At 31.1% G+C, this 21,627-nt stretch overlaps 1 protein-coding gene and 1 long non-coding RNA gene across 4 annotated transcripts; both read left to right on the top strand.

The window, feature by feature from the left end:
* Positions 1-2,235: 2,235 nt before the first annotated feature.
* On the top strand, positions 2,236-4,783 carry LOC125585338. Its single transcript, XR_007322260.1, has 2 exons — positions 2,236-3,804; positions 3,894-4,783. It is a non-coding gene; the product is annotated as an uncharacterized LOC125585338 (long non-coding RNA).
* A 2,367-nt stretch (positions 4,784-7,150) lies between these two features.
* On the top strand, positions 7,151-11,777 carry LOC106390696 (lipase-like PAD4). 3 transcript variants are annotated; one of them, XM_013831222.3, is made up of 3 exons: positions 7,151-7,342; positions 7,418-7,740; positions 10,325-11,777. In XM_013831222.3, the coding sequence occupies exons 2-3, from the start codon at positions 7,420-7,422 to the stop codon at positions 11,633-11,635; spliced, it is 1,632 nt and encodes a 543-aa protein (XP_013686676.1). In that variant the 5' UTR covers positions 7,151-7,342; positions 7,418-7,419; the 3' UTR covers positions 11,636-11,777. The 3 variants fall into 3 exon arrangements, with proteins under 3 accessions (XP_013686676.1, XP_013686674.1, XP_013686675.1); XM_013831220.3 differs by having other exon boundaries at positions 7,206-7,342; positions 7,434-7,740; XM_013831221.3 differs by having other exon boundaries at positions 7,245-7,740.
* The last annotated feature ends 9,850 nt before the right edge of the window (positions 11,778-21,627 follow it).

Genomic DNA, 21,627 nt, shown 5'->3' with positions numbered 1-21,627 from the left:
GTTTTTCATGTCAATAATATAAGGGCTATGCAAAATACTCAAATCTGAAAAACCGAACCGATCTCGATTCGAAAAAATAGTACCAAACCCAAACCGAAATTGATTAAATATCTGAATTATTTAAAATTTTGGTTTTTGGAGAACCCAAACCGAATTCGATCCGAACCGAAGTATTCTGGGTACCCGAATGTATCTGAAATAGATTTATATACTTATATATATTAATTATTTTTAGATTTAATATATATAAAAACATCTAGAATATATATGATACTTTTAAACTCGTTTAAATACTTGAAAATATATACAAATAATCAATAGTAAATATATAAAATAGTAAAAGTATACTTAAAACACCAAAAATACTTAAAATAATTATTGATTCTCTATCAAAATATTTGAACTAAAATAATTTATATGTTAAGTTTATGTATTCTGACATATGTTGTTCAAATTTATATTTTATATATTATTTTGTTTATAGTTTATGAGAAATTTAAAGTATATAAATATATAATGAAATTTAAATTTTTAAAAGTAATTTAAATGGGTTATCCGAACTCGAACCGAACCCGCAAAAATTCGATCGAAACCGAATTGAAATTTAGAAATATTAGAATGAGGCTGAAATCTTTGACCCCGGAAACCCGAAACCCAAACAAACCTGAATCGAACCCGATTAGGAACTAGATAGATAGTTTCTCATAATATAACGGACTTCCAAATTTTCTTATAAATATAAGCCCATTACTTTTTTTCTCTTAATATACTGTTATCCATGTTTCCAAACAAACATATTTCTTAAAACTACAATCTATGTTTCCAAACAAACCTATTTTTTAAAACTACAATCTATCTTTCCAAACAAACCCTTTTTTTTAAACTACAATCTATGTTTCCAAACAAACTTTTTTTTTAAAAAACTACAATCTATGTTTCAAAACAATTTTTTTTTAAAAAAATTGCTATACATGTTTTCAAACAAACCTAATTTGTACTTGAGTTTTAATAAGATAGATAACACTTTTAGTTTTGAAACGCTGTGCAAAACTAAAGGGGAAAAATCATTAATTTTTCCTATCACCATTGTTTCACTTTCCCTCTCATTCCATTTTATCTGCCTCCAAAACTCCTAAACCCTATACCCTAAAACTTAACATATATTAATAGATTTATTTGGGTACCCGAATGTATCTGAAATAGATTTATATACTTATATATATTAATTATTTTTAGATTTAATATATATAAGAACGTCTAGAATATATATGATACTTTTAAGCTGGTTTAAATACTTGAAAATATATAAAAATAATCAATAGTAAATATATAAAATAGTAAAAGTATACTTAAAACACCAAAAATACTTAAAATAATTATTGATTCTCTATCAAAATGTTTGAACTAAAATAATTTATATGTTAAGTTTATGTATTCTGACATATGTTGTTCAAATTTATATTTAATATATTATTTTGTTTATAGTTTGTGAGAAATTTAAAGTACATAAATATATAATGAATTTTAAAATTTTAAAAGTAATTTAAATGGGTTATCCAAACTCGAACCGAACCCGCAAAAATCCGAATCGAACCCGAATTGAAATTTAGAAATATTAGAATGAGGCTGAAATCTTTGACCCCAGAAACCCGAAACCCAAACAAACCTGAATCGAACCCAATTAGGTACCAGATAGATAGTTTCTCATAATATAATGGACTTCTAAATTTTCTTAAAAATATAAGCCCATTACTTTTTTTTTTCTCTTAATATACTGCTATCTATGTTTCCAAACAAACCTATTTTTTAAAACTACAATCTATGTTTCCAAACAAACCTATTTTTTAAAACTGCAATCCATGTTTCCAAACAAACTTTTTAAAAAAAAAACTACAATCAATGTTTCCAAACAAACTTTTTTTAAAAATTGCTATACATGTTTCCAAACAAACCTAATTTGTACTTGAGTTTTAATAAAATAGATAACACTTTTAGTTTTGAAACGCTATGCAAAACTATTGGGGGAAAATCATTAATTTTCCCTCTCACCCTTGTTTCACTTTCCCTCTCACCCTTGTTTCACTTTCCCTCTCATTCCATTTTATCTGCCTCCAAAACTCCTAAACCTTTAACCTTCAATCTTAAATATAAACTCAAAATTAATAGTTTTAAAATTTAATCTCAAATCTTAAATTAATACCCAAACCTTTAACCTTCAACCTTCAACCTTCAAACCATGTACTCAAACATTTATTCTAAATTCCAAACTTAAAAACTAATGTTCAATTAATCATATACCCTAAACTCTAACTAAAAATCTTAAAAATCTAATCTTTTTTATTACTTAACTTCAAATCTAAAGTTTAAAATCTTAACTCTAATCCCAAAACATTGTGTTTGTACTTTACACAAATGTATTTAAAATTTATTTAAATATGTACTTTACATAAATGCCTTTTTATAGCATTTCTTATAAAAATGAAATCTAACCACTTTTTTAAAGTTATAAATCAATATATCTCATACCCTTATTCTCCAACTTCATATCTTAATCATCGTCCAAACTCTTATAAAATTGAATCATAACTTAAAAAGTTATAAGAATTTCAATCTATTTATTTTTTGAAACATTAGCCCAAACTATAACTACATTAATTATGTATAAATGTTTTTTTGGTCGAAATTATATATAAATTATTATTATATTAAATGAGAAACAATTTTCTAATGGGTTAATTTTGGCTCTTAATTGATTTCAATCCAAAAGCCACAAATCAATGTCTTATTTATCTTTTTTTCGTTCTTTCTCATTGGTCAATCTCTGAAGGATAAGGATAGCAATCTTGACCATTGATTATTTTTGATCCTATGGCTAGCAATCACAACATCTCACATATCTATCTCTTTCTTCTTTCATTGTCACGAGATCTATCTCTCTTTCTTTTCTTTTCCTTTCTCTTTCAGATCTCAAACTAATCTCTTCTTCTCCTTTGAATCTCTATCTTCCTCAATCACCACCACCACACGTCTTTTCTTTATGACTCACCATCACCACCACCATGAAGAAGAAGCAAGGCTCACCATCACCTCCACCACCACACGACCTCCGTTCGTTCGCCATCCCAGCATAAATACCCCCATGATGTTCGTTCGTTCGCCGTCCCAGAATCACAAGCACCACCATACGACCTCTCTCTCTCTCTCTCTCTCTCTCTCTCTCTCTCTCTCCCTCTCCCTCTCTCTCTCTCTCTCTCTATTTGAACAAAGATGAGAGAATGAGGAAGCTGGCGGCTTCAGATTTAAGACGCAGGTAGCCGCCGAAAACCACCGTCAGTATCGTTACATAGTGTTTTCCCGGCGCTGTTAATACTCGATTTTCTTGTAATGAAGTTATGGTTCTTTTCATCATTGTCTCAGACAGGTCTGGGTTACAGAGTTGCACCATGTGTCTATTCGTAATCTATTTTTTTCACCGGTGAACTCTTCATCTCCCCATCTTAAATCGCTTGATCATAAATGTTCCGTATTTCTAGCCCCTCTCTAAACCCTATATATATGATTCTCATCTTTGATGAACCCAATTTGCATCTCCACAAAACTTATTGATTCCTCTTAGCTTTAACCATCTTCTAGAAAATGTCTCTCTCTGTCTCTCCAGTTCCTCAAACCGGCGTCCCTGGCGTTTGTCACTCAACCTTCGAGTCTCTCTGTCTTGGTCGTAGTAGTCAAAGCATAGCCGCTGGCCTCCTCCGCTTCTGGGATTCCCTGAACTTTAAGAAAGACAGTGAGTTTCTTGATAAAAAGGTAAGTTAATCTTCAATCTATCACACTTATTTAACATAATTGTTTTTTAATTGATTTCCTGGTTCTTTGTTGAATAATATTATTTGCAGATTCCATGATTCATGGGTTCATCCCCGCCGGACGTGCTAATCATTACATGCCATCTTTGAAAGCCGATTCAATTGTGAAAGTCGATAGTTTTGAGGTTGCTAGGTGCCCAAGCATGCACAAGATAACTGATCATCCATTCCTCATTCGTTTCATCCCACCAACCATTATTGATGAAGTCATCCCGGGTGCTCCTGAGATCAATCTTCAATCATGATTAGACTGTTCGACAATCTCCAAGTGATTGCGAACTCAAACCTAGAACTCCGAGGTATATTATCATATTGCAGCTGGGTTTAACGAATCATTAATGAGTCAGCTAAACAAATACAAACTACACAGCCAGCTATTTAACAATTTACAAAATTACTTTCATAGATGCTTACGAAGAAGACGAAAATGACAACCAAAATCAGTGAAATCACCTAAACGAAAAAGCAGAGTCATTTTATAGGTATTTCAAAAAGTCTTCATGTATTTGTTTTAAAGGTTCGGTAAAAGCAACAAGTTTAAAAATAAAATAAAAACATATAACAAACATAATAAGGATGATAAAAATTATTAATTAATACACACAACTTACACAACTAAACTGGAAAAAAAATATTCAGAAACAAAATGTACTCTCAACAACCTTAATATAATTTATGTACTCTCAACAATACAAAAAACAAGTTAAAAAGACAAACAAACAATAAGTCTTAGTGACACTGCAAGCAACATCACGAATTATATCAATCACATTACTAACACAGTTTAATCCTTCATAAATGGAGAACAATGCCTACACAATTCATCATCACAACTCTAACCCTATAACAATAAAAAACTTGAAAAACAATGATCAACCCAAAACGCAAAATTCACAACTACAATAACCCTAGCAAATATTGAGATGAAACAAGAATTATGTCTATAACCCCGCAGGGGCAATGCCTCTAGTACTAGGGCCTGAGACGGATCGGGTATCCAGGCAATTTTAAGGTATCCGGATCCGGATCCTTATCTGGCCGATCCATAATTTTACTATCCTTATCCGGATCCGGGGTTCTCGGATATCCAGGTGTCGGATATCCTTCTAAAAATTGTAATATCCGGCGGATATCCGGATCCGGATTTAGATCCTTAAAATAAATAAAAAATAATATTAATATATATATAAAATATTAACAATATTTTTTTAAAAATATATATATATAATGTCTTTAATTATTTCTATGTATAATATTACAAAATTTACATAAAATTTATATATACTATTATAAAAATAAAAATATATTAAATAAAATTAATTTTTATATATAGATATTAATATTTTTGAAATATTTATTAATAAAACTTACGGATCCGGATATCCGGACTCAAAAATTAAGATATCCGGATCCGGCTTTGATGGATCCAACATTTTACTATCCGGATCCAGATTCGGCCCTTCCGGATATCCGGATTTTCGGATCTCGGATAAAAATCTCAGGCGTACCTAGTACCTTAGAATAGACCAAATAATGTTTTATGACAAAATTAAAAGTAACATACATGTGTAACACAAAGACCGTTGTGTAACACAAAGACCGTTACCTTAAGTAATTATGACATACACAAAATTACAAAAATAAACAGAAAAGTGTTTAAAAAAGGTGTTTAAAAAAAAAACAGAAAAGAAAATCTGTCGTCATCTTTATTGAATTTCATTAAATTGATTTCAAGTTTAGTTTTCTCCGTCTATTTTATCATTTCGCTTGATCATTGGACCATCGTCTCCAATCATAAACGAACTCCATTGATGACCTTGTTTCCTTAAAGAAGGTGTACGAAATTCTTCTCCAGCTCGGTAAACAAAATTCTTCCCCGTTGGTGGTCTTTGTCTACTTTCCCTAGTAGGTAGCAAAACTGTTGGAGAAATTAAACATTTTAATTGGTGCGTTGTTGTGTATACAATTGCAGAATTTTAATTTGAACTTTTCTCACATGCTCACAGATATGTGGCGACTCCTGGGGATTTATATATTTTTATTTCGCTAGTTTTTAAGCGTTTTTTGGTGCGGTTGAGATCGTAAATAGTCTCGTTTCAGTTGATGAAGTCTGTTTGATACGTTTTTGTTATGTCTTGTATTGTGTCAGACGGCTCTTTTGCGCTTCTGATGGTGGAATGATTGCATTGGATTTAGCTGATGAACTCGCAGGTACTGAAACGTTGGTATTGCATAGTTTCAAGCTTTGATGAATGTGGGTTTAATTTCAACCAAAACCGAAATTGTTTGTTGTATTACATGATTTATGTTTTCTACTCATTGGATGCATCTTATAACTACCAAAGTTTCGAAATGCTGCTTTCTTGAATATTTTGTTTTCAATTCCAAACTGACAATGATAATAGTAACCACGAATAGAGTTCCGAGCCTTAAGTTAAACTTATATATTCATCAAAAGAATCATGTTGATATCTTGAGGAAAATAAATAACCTGAAGATTGTTTTAGATGGCAATTCTTTGATATAGCAGATTAACTACAGTATGATCGATATTAATTTTCAGAGGGAGACCATAACTTGAAAAGCCATGGAGACTTGGGACCACGACTTGATCGATATTAATTTTCGGAGGGAGACCATAACTACAGTATGATCGATTTCCTAAAACCAGTGTACTCAACATAGGAGCTTTCACCGTTTTCTCAGAATTGATTTTTAAGCTTTGTAAAACTGTGAATTTAACAAAAAATATGATGATAAAGGAAAGGAGACTTGGGACCATGATTGTTCTGAGGTATAAAAAATATAACAAAAGCACAAACAAGTTACGTAAGAATGTCTCTAACCGCAACTTAGCTAGAAATGAACATGATTGTTCTGAGGTATAAATATTTTTCTTCCAAATAAGGATGTTGAGGAAAATATCAAACCTGATCATTACAAGATTAATTTATATAGTAGCTTTAGAACAGTCATAGTTCAGCGTGTAAGCCTTTTATGGGCCAGATTTAGTTAATAACTTCCTAAGCTGAAACTTATCGATTCTCCTTTTTCAATCTATGGCAAGAAAAACTTCAATATCTCAGTCACATATGTGTATATAGACAGATTTGTCATATACATATTTAGGCTGATTTGATCTAATAAATTCATTGCATATCAAAAATTGCTAGAGTTTGCAATATATGCTTGAGTCAACAATTCAGGTTAGTGGGATTATCAAATGTATTTTCCTTGATTGGCCTCTTCTACTATATTTTTTCCTAAACAGTGCTCACAATGATTAAAGAAACATATGAAATGGACACATCATTTATTTATTCAATGATTTAAAAAAGGAAAAACAGAAGAAGTATCATGTTGATAAAGAGAGGAGGAGACCAAGAGAGGCGACGACTCAGCAAAAGGCAATCATCAGGCAAATACATAGGAAAGAAGCTCAAAAATTGGCTCAAGAAAAGCAAAAAGCTCGAAACTATGTGAGAAATTTCCTTATTTTTTTTTCGTTAAATAGTTAATTTTAAGTACTCAACACGCGAGTAACTCTACTCCAGTCATGGAAGAGTGCAGATTCGAGAAGAGTGAGTTACAGGCTTCGTTCATGACAGCGACTCCATTATGGCATGATTCATGGAGTTTATGCGAAGTTGCAGATCGCACAAGGAGTATTCAGATACATCACATCGCTGGAATCGTGTACGTTGCTCTACCGGCGGTGGAGATAACTCAACCGGACAATCTCGTGGTTCTGAAAGTTGCTGGAGATGTATCTTTCTCGGCCTTGTCCACATCATTACCATCCAATGAGCCTCCTCCTATGGTCAACGGTGCAATACGTGACCTTTTTGTTTCATCGTCTCTCCATATTCAGTCACAGGTTTGTTTTCTCCTTTTTACCTCTCTTCTGCTATTATTTGTATGAAATTATCATTGAAGAGTCGGCAGTTTTAGTATTTTACGTATCTATATTATTGTCCATACAAATTGAAGTTCGAATAATGCGACGAAAATACAAATTCAATTAATGCTGCTATGACAAATATCAAAATTGGTAAGTTAGGTTCTAGAAAAACATAACTAAGTTCCATCGAATCCTAATTTTGGTGTCAAATTGGTAAAGAAGAAAAAAAGACCAAAATATTCATCTTTGTTATCTCAGTCTTTCTACCAAATAGAAAAGTGAATTTTTCAGAATATTACCCACCAACCCCTAGAACGCTATATAGCATATCAGGGGTGGACACTTTACCCGATATCCGAAGTGGCACCCGAACCCGATTCGAAAAATCTGAACCAAAGTAGCAGAATATCCGAACGGGTATTGAATTAGAAGAGATTGGATATCCGAACCCGAACGGGTAATATCCGAACCCGAATGGATATCCGAAAATAAGCGAACATATGTATAATTAATTTTATATTTCTAGTTTACATCTCTGATTTTATATAAAATATTTATATTGATACTACACATATTTTAAGCTCATATGATATACATACAATTACGGAGAAAACGATTTGCTACTCATTTAAAATGCATGTCAAATTTTTTATTTCAAAAGTTAACAAAAAGTTACATCCAAAATTTAAAAACAATAACCAAATTAATGTCTTTTTAGTTTCAAAATGTTATGTCCAAATCTATTAACCATTCAATCTATTAAAAATAAAAAAATAGTTAAGTGAAAGTTATATTTTTAAATACAAAAAATTTGAGAAATGAAAATTTAATTCTGTTTTTTCAAAATCTAAATATCCGAACCCGATCCGAAATAACCGAATCCGAACTAAAAATATCCGAATCCAACCCGAAGTATATAAATACCCCAACGGGTTCTACACCTCTATACCGAAATACCCAATCCGAACCCGAACGGATATCCGAACGCCCACCCCTATAGCCTATAGGCATTTACACAATATGCAAATAAATAAATTAAATAATATTTATGTTAGAAGAAATCCCTGAAAGATTCGTACATATAATAATTTCCCCCATAGTATGACATTGTCGTGACCTTGGATCTAACAAGCAAGTAAAATTGAATTTTTGGTTTGGATGTCACGTCCGCCCAATTGACACTCACAAATCAAAATTATTGACTATGACTCTATGAGTGCGCCAGTAAAAACTTTTCCATGAAATGTGTATTTCACAGCTTCGTTTTCTCCTTTATATCACAAACTCGTTTTTTATCTCTGCATTTTCTCTTGATAGATAGGATTTGAAGATCTTGAATGTAAACAACTATGATTTTACAATTGATGAGTAGCAAACACAAGAAGTGGCCATAAACGGACTTTGTTGATATTTCTTTGTTTGGCTAATTACTTTCTTGATACATGATATATAAGTTACAAAGATAGAAGAAAAGTTAGAAAGATGGTAAACCTAGTGGGTGCATGTGTTGTATTTATTGGCCTAGATATTTCGATACTTTTTACTTGGATTCGGATTGGATAATTTTGGATTTTGTGTATTTTGGTACTAGGCATTTTTGTATTGTTCAAATATTATTGGATTTTAGTTCTGATCTGCTTGATACCCTCCATGTTCAGATTCAGTTTTTTTTAACCAAGAAATCGATTTCAGTTTGGATATATCTATTTTGTGTATTTATCTAAAATTATCTAAAATATTGAAAATCCGAAAATAACCTAAATACATTGTAAGTGGCTTATATCTCTGTTTTTATTTATAGCAAAAAAGCAAAGGATTCTCGTGGTCGAAATTCTTACCTTTTAGATATCTTTTGGTCCCTAGGTTAGGATCAAAAGTTTGTACAATCGTTTTTTTGTTACAATATAAAGTTAACATTTCAACAAAACAAAAAACAAAAGTGAAACCAATGTAAAACATAAGTTCCATTCCATTACATAAAACTAAAGTAAGAAACACTCCAAATAAGCAAGAAAATCAAGAAAATCAAATATTCTGAAATTCAAACAAGCAATGAATTAAAAGTAGAATTAAATTTTGAAATAAAACAAAAAAATGCATCAAAAGAAGATAGGATCTGCACCGGCTACTCCATGTCTGTGACTCGCCTATAGAAGCAAAAGTAACTAATAACGTTGACACTAAACTAAAACCTTGTAAACCTAGTAATATACCAATATGAGAAAGATATTAAGAGAAACCACAAGCACGACTTCAAACCTAGCCAATGCATACTAAAGTGAGAGAGATCAAGTTACCTTTTAGCTGAGATTTATGAAACCAGGTCTCTTTCATTAATTTGTTTTATCAACATTGTTTTTTCTGGTTCGGGTTGTATCAGTTTTGTGCACCACTAGTCAAACCATTTAGTCTCTAAATCGGTTTACATTAGTAGAGAAAACTGTTCATTTAATCAGAAGGTTATATAGTATGGAGTAGCTATAATCAGAAGGTTAATAATTCAGTTTCCAATAAGCCAACCAAATATGTCTACCACTGATTAAATTTATAAATGTAACAGATCACACAAGGATTGGAAATGGAAGAAAGAAAACAGGTGGTAATAACCGGACATTCAACTGGTGGCGCAGTGGCCGCACTCACCGCACTTTGGCTTCTCTCACAACCTTCGAAGCCGTTATTCCGCCTCCTCTGCATCACCTTCGGCTGTCCTTTGCTCGGAAACCAATCTCTCTCTTCCTCCATCTCCCGTTCACGTTTGGCCCACAACTTCTGCAACGTGGTCTCCATCCACGACCTCGCTCCCCGAAGAAATGATGATTTATGGCCCTTTGGAACCTTTCTCTTCTGTTCCGACATTGGATGTGTCTGCTTAGACAATGCTGATTCAGTTCGTAAGATGTTTTTTATACTCAACTCTACAGGAACTCCAAACATTGAGGAACGTCCGAGGTACGAACATTACGTGTCTACACTCTCTCACCAGTTTCTCGTATCTAGAAGCTTTTCTGGTGGTAGTCTCTCAGACAATAGCTACCAAGCTGGTGTGGCATTAGCCGTAGAATCTCTAGGATTCTCTCGTGATAACCCAAGTGGTGTATCAGCGAAAGAATGCATAGAAGCAGCTACAGAAATTACTCGTGCACCGATTGTGAGATCGAGTGAGTTAGCTATTGAGCTTGGTAATGTCTTGCCATCGAGACTAGAAATTCAATGGTTCAAAGACAACTGCGACGGATCACCAAAGCAGCTCGGTTACTACGATAACTTCAAGGTAATGTCTAAAAGAGAGATGAAGGTGAACGTGAGTCGGGCAAAGCTAGCTAAGTTTTGGGATGGTGTGATAAGAATGTTGGAGAAGAATGAGTTACCTTCTGATTTTCATCTCGGAAAGAAATGGGTATATGCATCTCAGTTTTACCAACTCTTAGCCGAACCACTGGACATTGCATACTTCTACAAATACGACTATTCAAGGACTAAAGGTCACTACATGGAGAATGGGAATAGACCCAAGAGGTACGTAGAGATTGATAAGTGGTGGAAAGAAAAAGGAGAGCCTCATAAAGAGAAGGGTGCGAGAACTCGATATGCTAGCACTACGCAGGATACTTGCTTTTGGGCTAAGCTGGAGGAAGCAAAAGAGTGTTTGGATGATATGAAAAGTGAGAGTATCGATGAACAAAGACGATATTTGTTATGGAAAAGAATTGTTGGGTTTGAGAGCTATGCTGAAACATTGGTGAAGATGAAGGAAGTTTCAGTTGATGTTTTGGCAAGGAATTCGAGTTACAGTGTGTGGGTGGAGAGGCTAAGTGAGTTCAAGATCAAAAAGGGTAATATGGTTGCTGATGACGCAATGGAGTTTTAGTAGAATTAATAGCAAATCTGATTAACGATATGCTCGAGAACAATGTTTATCTACTGTTTTTCATCATGTTTATGTAAGACTTTCTGATGTATGCTGCTATTCCGAAAGTATCTTTATCAAATCACTTTTTATTAAATAATAATGGTAAATTGTAATTTCAAAAAAAAAAAGTGTTTACTGAATTTTTCTTAGAAGTTATGAAAAATAATTAAGAACAATTCTCTCGAATAACAATTTTTAAGTCACAAAAATAGATTTTAGAAAGAAAATAACTAAAATAACCTCTTTTTATTTTTTATTTTTTAAAATTTAAAACCCTATCCCCAAAACTCCGTCTAACTCTAAATCCCAAATCTAGATTAGTTAACCCTAGAGTAAAAATGTATTTTTACCCTTTAATAAAACTTATTTTAGTCATTTTCTTTATTAAGGACTATTTTTGTGGAAATAAATTAAAAAGGGCTATCATAGGGAATTTTTCAATAATTAATCTAAAAAATATATCAAAATTTTAAATAGTTTCTTAATATGTGTGAAATTTCTAAAATATGCAACATTTTGAAACGGAGAAATATATACTATTTGACTCTAAAACAGAAATGGTATAATAATCTTTATGCATTTAAGCTCATTTTTAGGAGTACTTTATAAAAAAAAGTACATAGACAAAAGATAGACGCACATAAGATTCTTGGAGATTGCCATAAACACACATCTAAGAAAAACTTTTTCCCATTCAGATTTTCTTTTCCAAACCCTTTTCAGTGGGTAAATAATAAAATAAATTCAAGTCAAATTGACATACAAATAGAGAGGGTCTTTGTTCTACAGAACTTTGTAGTTTCTTGTTTCACCACCTCTCCTTGATTTCTATCGCAGCATTTTTAAAATAAATTCAAGTCAAATTGATATACAAATAGACCCGTAGAATATTTAGGCCGGATCCAATCGGGTTCGGTATCCTGATTTTCAGGTCTGTTCAGTATCATTTTTCGGATGAAATTATCATGCCCAAACCATGTATCAGGCTATCAAAAATTAAAACACATAATTTTATAATTAAATGTTTTTTTATTGAAATATTGAAAATAGTATATTTATATAAAATATGCATCGCATCAATACTATTAAAATAAAATCACAAAGTTGGACTCAACTTGCTTTTGGATAGAATATTTAAAAATAGCTATACAATATCGTGATTATATCATATACTTATCGTATACTTAAGCCTAACACATCAATACTATTAAAATAAAATCACAAAGTTGGACTCAACTTGCTTTTGGATAGAATATTTAAAAATAGCTATACAATATCGTGATTATATCATATACTTATCGTATACTTAAGCCTAACACATTTACTATTAATAACAAAAACCCTAACATCTAGCCTATTATATGGTAAGACTATATATCATGATTATTAAGCTTAAGATTTGTAAAGCAATTTTTATGGAATTGAAATTGACTTTTAAATTTTAAAAATTAACAACTTAATTTAAATCAAATTGGATTACACATCGGTTACTCATCGGTTCAACCGGTTTGCTTTGAGATTTAGCAGTTTTGCTTATTTTAACGGGTTTTAAAATAATGGAGATTTCTTAAAACCCTAATCATATTACATATTGGATCACCGGTTTACTGGTTCGATCGCAGATCCGGGTCAGGTTTAAAACGCTTATTTAAATACAAAAAAATTTTAGTAGACAAAATTCTTATAAATTAATAACATTTGTAATGTTGTTAATAAAATTTTTCATCATAAAATATTCTGCGTTGCGAAAGAACGGATCAAAATCTAGTATATATTATTAGATAAACATTATAACATTTGAGTTATGTCATGTGTTATTATCTCCTCAACATTATTTGATAAGTTATTTGTCATGTGTCATCACCACATTGATTTTGAAATAAAAAAAAAGAAGACATAGCTTGACATTAATTGTGACATGAACATTTACATTTAATGTTGATTTATATTTTTATTAAGTTTTTTTAGAATATGATAATAATTCATAGATCATCATTAATGTAACAATAACTAATAGAATATTTTAAAATTCTCAAAATATTATTTAATATTATTTATTATAATTATATAACTTTTACTACTAAAACAATTCTTCAGAATTTATGCAGTTTTTTAAAAAGAATTATAGTTTTCTAATCACAATATCATTAGTTTCATTTTAATATCTACACATTTTTTGAAGTATTATTGAGTTTTATGTTTTGATAATTATATAACCAACAAATTTTTATCTTAATTTTATAGAATTTTATTTAATATATTTTAACCATAAGAAATAGATAAAAGATACTTCCAAGAATATTTATTTTATCTTATTTTACATATAATGAAATTAAAATTTTAAATTAAATATTATATAAGTAAATAATAAATTCCAAAAATTAAAAAAAATTATTTTAAAATATAATTTAACTTTCAAAATTTTATTTTTGCATATGGTGCATGAAAACATCTAGTTAGAATGATTATTAAAGTCATTAGAAAAATATGTTGGTCCATCAATACATATATTATATTTCTCATTAAACTACCATAAATTAAGTATTAATGTTTAAAATATATTCTTCATTCTCTACTTAAATAAAAGCTATGAAATTACCTAATATGGTCAATATATATATATATATATATATATATATCAGTAAATGGTTGTGAATAATACTCTCTTTGATGTTCTAGGAAAAACACGTTTATTAAGAAAATTACTTTTTATTAAAAAAAATATTATTAAAGATATAAATTAAAACTATTCAACCAATTACAAAATAGAACTGTTAAATTTGATTGGTTACACAGATTTTGATAAAGTTAAAGCTAACTAGAAATATGAAAACATCTTACATATTGGAACACAATTTTTTTCTCCAAACATTTTACATTTCAGAACCGAGGGAGTAAGATTTTATAAAAATTTGTATATATTCTTTCATTTTTGTTTAATTTTATATTAATAAAATTAACTTAATAATTAATTTAACCAAAAAATTAAAATTTAGAGTTTTGTGTATATATTAAATTTTGAATTTTTTTAAAAATACTATAAATTACTAAAATTGTTAAGAGACTCGCATTGAAAATTTTGTGATCATTGTTTAAATTTTTTTTATAACAAAATACAAATTAGCTGACAGAAAAATAAACAATATACAAATCATAAAACTATGTGAATAAGAAGTCTCATTTAATAGATATTCATATTAAAATATTTATCTATTTTAATATCGTTAAAATTAAATTATACTAAATAAGAAATATATAGATTTTTTATATTATTTTAAAAATAAGTATTTTGAATTTTTAAAAATAAGTATTTTATCATTTGTTCAATATTACAAATAAGTATTCTTTTTTGAACTTTTACAAATAAGGATTTATCGTTTGTTTAATCATTATCATCATAAGTGTTTGATTTTATTACAATTGTATCGTAATCATTTTTTTGAAACACTACAATTGTATCATAATCTTACCAATGAGAAATTGGCTATTAGATTTGCTAGTAACAATCTAAAGGAGTGGGTTTTAATTCTCTTGTGGTAGCAGTCTACTCTCCTAACAAGAATTACTTTAAAATGGTTTGAGCTTTGTCCTAGAGAATGTATGGACTTTCGGGTCAAGAACCTCTAGACATTCAAAAAATTGTATCATACTCTTATCACACGATAAATGATAATATATCAGTATAATCAAATTATCTACAACATATGAAACTACGTTGAATGGTTTCACAAATCACAAATGATGGAGTTTTCCCTGCAATACATATAGATTCATAATGAACAGTTTTATATAAGTTATAAGAAACAGTTTTATGATATAAAACTATTATGATATAAAAAGTTTTCCGTATTCATACAAAAAATAATAATAAAAAGATTCATAAAAATTACTATATGCAACACACTTAAAACTAAAATAATTTTGTATCCATAATCTCTAGCAAATTGTACTGAGTATTGAATTTCACAAATGATGTTGAATGTTAATAATCTGATCAATTGACAAGGAAGTTTTCAAAAAATAGAAATAAGTATTTATTTTATAAAAGTAAATAATTATGTAACATATGTTCATAATATGTCAAACAAACTAAAGAATAATTAGTAAATTATTCATATCAATATAACTAATTACCATTAAAATTGTAAAATATGTTTGCATAAATTAGGTCATAAAATTTCAATGGCGCATGCTTTATCATTGCCAATTTAATTAACAACTATTTATCTCAAATACATACAGACACATAAATATAATAGGGTTAAGACAAGGTGATCCTTTGTCTCCATATCTGTTTATTTTGTGTGCTGAGGTGTTGTCTCACATGATGAACAAAGCGATGGATGATCGCTCATTATTGGGAGTTAAAATTGCACTCCAGGCTCCTCCGGTCAATCACTTACTCTTTGCAGATGATTCACTCTTTTTCTCCTTAGCTAATCTTCGAGCAGCCAAGAAACTTAAGAAGATTTTTTCAAACTACGAAGCAGTGTCAGGTCAATCTATAAATCTGAGTAAGTCTTCAATAACCTTTGGGAGTAAGGTTAGAGATGAGGTTAAAACATTGATGAGGAATGAGTTGGGAATACACAATGAAGGAGGCATTGGAAAATACTTGGGACTGCCGGAGCAATTTGGTTCTAAGAAAACGGAGATGTTTCAATATATTGTGGATAAAGTCAGACAAGTCACACAAAATTGGAAGCAACGGCATCTTTCACATGGAGGAAAGGAGGTTTTACTTAAAGCAGTGGCATTGTCAATGCCAATATTCTCTATGAACATCTTTCGTCTGCCAAAGGAAGTTAGTGATGAGATCAACACAGTATTATCACGGTTCTGGTGGGGCTCTGGGGAGAAAAAAGGGATGCACTGGTATAGTTGGAACAGAGTATGTATTCCTAAAAGAGAAGGAGGACTTGGTTTTAAAGATCTGAGTTCGTTCAATCAAGCTTTGTTGGCGAAACAAGTCTGGAGAATTTTACAAAATCCACAATGTCTCATGGCCAGAACGCTTAAAGCACGATATTTTCCAGATGATAACATTTTGGGAGCTATACTGAAGAAGAAGGCATCGTATGCTTGGAAGTCCATATTGTATGGTAAGGAACTCATTTCAAAAGGAATGAGATATGTGATTGGAGATGGGTCTCATACAGATATGTGGAAAGATGCCTGGCTACCATTACACCCTCCAAGACCGCCTAGACCAAGAGGTATACCAGCTTATGATGATAAAGTCCAGAGTTACATGATACCTGGGAGACAGAGTTGGAATTTGGAGAAGTTAAGAGAAGAAGTTGCAGAGGAGGATTATGAAACAATTGTAGCCTTGAGAATCAGTGAGAAGGCACAACAAGACCTTCTCGGTTGGCACTATAATGAAGATGGAATTTATACAGTTAAGTCTGGTTACTGGCTCGCTACACATCTACCCGATCAAAATTACATTCCTCCAACATATGGAGATGTGAATTTGAAGCAAAGAGTATGGAAGACTAAAACTCCATCAAAGGTGCAACATTTTCTATGGAGACTATTATCAAGGAGTTTACCAACAGGTAATAATCTAAGGAGAAGGCATATTACAACGGATACGGTATGTAAACGATGCTTCATGGAAGAAGAAACAGAAGTACATCTATTTTTTGATTGCTTGTATGTGAAGCAAATTTGGAGGGCATCTGGAGTTCCGAATTCTGTCTTTAATGATATCAATGAGACACTGGAAGATAAGATCCAAGCATGTTTGGAGTTTGATTCCTCGACCAGGTTATCGCATTTTAATAACCTTCCCATATGGGTCTTATGGGATGTTTGGAAAAGTAGAAACAAACTCCTTTTCCAAAATAAAAATATGCACTGGAGAAATGTGTTGAGGTTTGCTAGAAATGATGCTATAGAATGGAAAGTAACTGATGCTCATCAGGAGAAGGTAAACTCAACAAATCAGACGCAGCATCAGAGAGTGGACGAGCTGAAGAGATGGAGATTACCAACACATGGAAGATTAAAGTGTAATGTGGATGGATCCTTTTATAATGAGACTATAGAGGCTACAGCAGGTTGGGTTCTTCGTAATGAGGAAGGACAATTTATAGGAGCTGCACAAGCTAGGGGTGGTAAAGTCGGTACAGCACTGGAAAGCGAATTACAGGCTATTTTAATGGCTCTACAGCACTGCTGGGCTCAGGGGCACAGGAAGATAATTGTTGAGAGTGACTGCAAGAAGGCCGTTGACATTATCAATAACAAGAGTCTCAACTTTGCAATGTATAATTGGACAAGGGAAATCAGATGGTGGATACAGAAGTTTCAAGATATCAAGATTCAATGGATTAAAAGGGAAGGCAATAAACCTGCTGATAAACTTGCAAAATCCATAACGTCTACAATGGCTCCATTTTCTTATCATTACTATGTACCAACTGGCATAACTGATCTTCTTCATGAAGATTATGTATTTTCACATTTATCATAAATGGAAATAGATGTTTAAAAAAAAAAAAAATATAATAGGTTTTATATGCTACTTTTGTGAATTAATAATCAGCATTTCAGTGTTATTGAAAAGTCTAAGACGAGGGCATGAGGCTTAATTAGAATGCTGCTTTTAATAAATATAAGAGAAGACAGCTGAGCTGATATAAACTTTTTTTTACATGGGGTTATATAGTTTTTTTTTGTAACTGGATTATATAGTTTTGTTTAGCCATAATTCGATTACAATTTTTTGTTTAATCTTTTTTTTTTGCTAAAGTTTTTTTTTTTGCTTAATCTTCACGGACTGATGTTTTTGGGTTTGCAAGTTTTTTTTTTTTTTTTGTAAAAAGACTTTCAAGGGATTTGCAAGTTGTCTAAGATAACGCGCCTGCCAACTATATCAAATACTTGAATATCGATGACCAAAAAAAAAAACAAATACTTGAATATTATTTTTTTCCCGCTACATTAAGCATGCGTTGTTGTTCAGCCATACCCATGAATGGAAATATATATGAAGCACATGCAGAGTTATTTGGCTTAACAATATTATTAATCCCATCTGTTGGTTTGGGAGCTTACTTTTGAGGACCAGACGAGTACAACCACCCGGCATCACAGACAAGTCCGACTACTTTTAGTTTGAACTAATAATAAGTAAACAAAAAGGTCGGCCATCTGAACAATTCAAGATCAAAATCAGTTTCGCTTACCATAAATGCCCTGACTTACAGTGAAACTTCTATAAATTAATAATGTTGGGATTTTGAAATTTTATTAATTTATAGAAATATTAATTTACAAAAAATTTCTTATTTAAGTTTTTTTTTTAATTTTATTTTAAGATATATTTATTCTAAGATAAGAAATTTTTTTGATTTTAGTGTATAAACACATTGTTATTTTTTTGAAATTTGACATTTATATTACTTTTATTATATTATTTGGTGTATATAAGATATATTGCATAGAACTTAAATTTGGTTTAGACATAATATTACTAAATCTCATAAAAAATATATTAAGTGTTAAAAAATATATCTATTGTGATTATAAGAAAAATATAATAATAGGTTCTTACTTATATAAAATATGTATACATATAAATTATTAATTTATAATTTTAATGGGACCATGTAATTACATAGAATTTTTTTAAAAAATATTATCTTATTATTTTATCGATTTGTGTCAAATTTAATCCGGCCAAAGTTGGGACCGCCGAAATTTATTAATTTATAGAGATTATTAATTTATCGAGTATTAATTTATAGAGGTTGTACTGTATTCCTAAAGGGAATTGAATTATGGTAAAAAGGTCATACAGTAGAACCTCTATAAATTAATAATGTTGGGATTCTGAAATTTTATTAATTTATAGATATATTAGTTTACAAAAAATTCTTTAATTATATATTTTATTTTAAAATATAATTATGCTAAGATAAGAAAAATATTTGATTTTATTATATAGACATTAAATATTATTTTTTGAAATTTGACATTTATATTAATTTTATTATATTATTGGTGTATATAATATATTTTGCGTACATTTTAAATGTGGTTTAAAATATAATATTACTAAATATCATCAAATATATATTAAGGGTAAAGAAAATACATAAATAATTCCATTTGGAATAAAAACCAATATAATAATAAGTTCTTACTTATAATATATATATATATATATATATAAATTATTAATTTATAATTTTATGGGACCATATATTTACATAGAATTTTCTAAAAAAAATTATCTTATTATTTTATCGATTTATATCAAATTTTGAACTGTCCAAATTGGGACCGGTGAAATTTATTAATTTATAGAGATTATTAATTTATCGAGTATTTATAGAGATTTTACTGTACTTCGATTCCAAAACAATTCAAAGAGTTAAATGTTTACAAATAACACTGCACCGCATTACAGTTAACATTAACAAAAATCTCGATATATTTTGATATATTTATATGTTTTTGTTATGTTTGGACCATACTTCAGTTGTTTTGCATATTGCCATTCAAACCTATAGCTAAGTGACGCTTTAAAACAATAAGGAACTGAGTCCAACATTAAACCACATACATGAAATCCAATTATCCAAGTCTCATTGCCGACTTAACGTCCATATGCATGATTTCCACATTACATGGAATTCACTAAATTAAAAATTTCTTAATCATTACGTTCCCATTTATAGGTATGCATGATGTATAATTATATACACAGGTACGTCTATGTCACGCTTGTGTATTTTATTATAATGCACTGAAAACTATTTCTAAGATTAACTTTTAGGTTTTTTGGCAAGAAAATTCAATGTGGTTCTTTTTCGCAACTTTATCCATAATTTCGAAATTCTACAAATTAATTCACTAGATATGAGTTAACCTGTAAACTTCTGTATATATGTTAAAATTATACACAATCAAACATACGTATATATGGCCGAGGTTTGTATTGCGAGTTGACACGTATTCAGTGGATTTATTTGTGATTTTCGAGATCGTACATAAAATTGCAAAAAAAAAATAATAGTTACATTTTGTTATGAATCATGAAGTGGATGGTCCATAACGTAGACCATACAAGTTCAAGACTAGAGTCCATTGGGGGTTTACATCCAGCCACATGGAAGACCCATTCAACCTTAGTTTTTATGAGTTTGACCATGTCATTATGTAGAGTATCTTTGTAATCAATTCTCCCTTTGACTCCACCTTGTATGAACCACTATATATAGTGGTGTAAGCAATAAGAAATATACAACACATTCTCACAAATCTTCTCTCAAATCTTAACACGTTATCAGCACGAGACTCTCTCCACCTGAGCAATCCCATCCGTGATATCTTGCATATTCACATTGTTTTATCCATTTATTCATGTGCATTTTCATCATATAGATTAGGATTTAGCCATGTCTACGTTGCATTTTGCATACATATGTCTCTATTAGGTATTAGAGCACCACATGGAGTTCCTGGAGACATTTGGGTGCATTTGGAGCTCAAAGGAGGTAATTAGAGTGATCTTTGGACGAGCACTGCCTGGAGCGACTTCCCGGAGCGACTACATGAAATCGCTGTGCACCACATCCCGGAGCGACTCCCAACCAGAGCGACCAGCCGGAGCGACGCCATGAACTCGCTCGCCCTATACGCTTCAGAGCGACCTCCTAGAGCGACAAGGCGAAATCGCTCCAGCTCCTAGAGCGACCTCACCACAGCGACGTCTTCAGAGCGACACAGCCAGGTCGCTCGCGAGGAGACAACCCGGGAGCGACGTCTTCGGAGCGACACAGCCAGGTCGCTCGCGAAGAAACGACCCGGGAGCGACCTCTCGCAGCGACGTGCCGAGGTCGCTCCACGTCTATTTGTTTGGCCGAATTCATGTTTTCTCAAGGGCCTTTTGGTCATTTCATTATGCATGTTTTTACTTTTCAAAACCTATGTTT

The sequence above is a fragment of the Brassica napus genome, chromosome C4 (assembly GCF_020379485.1).
Source record: "Brassica napus cultivar Da-Ae chromosome C4, Da-Ae, whole genome shotgun sequence".
Lineage (NCBI taxonomy): Eukaryota > Viridiplantae > Streptophyta > Magnoliopsida > Brassicales > Brassicaceae > Brassica > Brassica napus.
This window is presented reverse-complemented; position numbering and strand designations above follow the sequence as displayed.

Coding starts and splice junctions, on each gene's coding strand:
- LOC106390696 (XM_013831220.3), top strand. CDS start 7,221: ATGTTGATAAAGAGAGGAGGAGACCAAGAGAGGCGACGACTCAGCAAA. Junction 7,343..7,433: donor AGCAAAAAGCTCGAAACTAT/GTGAGAAATTTC, acceptor GGAAGAGTGCAG/ATTCGAGAAGAGTGAGTTAC. Junction 7,741..10,324: donor CTCTCCATATTCAGTCACAG/GTTTGTTTTCTC, acceptor TAAATGTAACAG/ATCACACAAGGATTGGAAAT.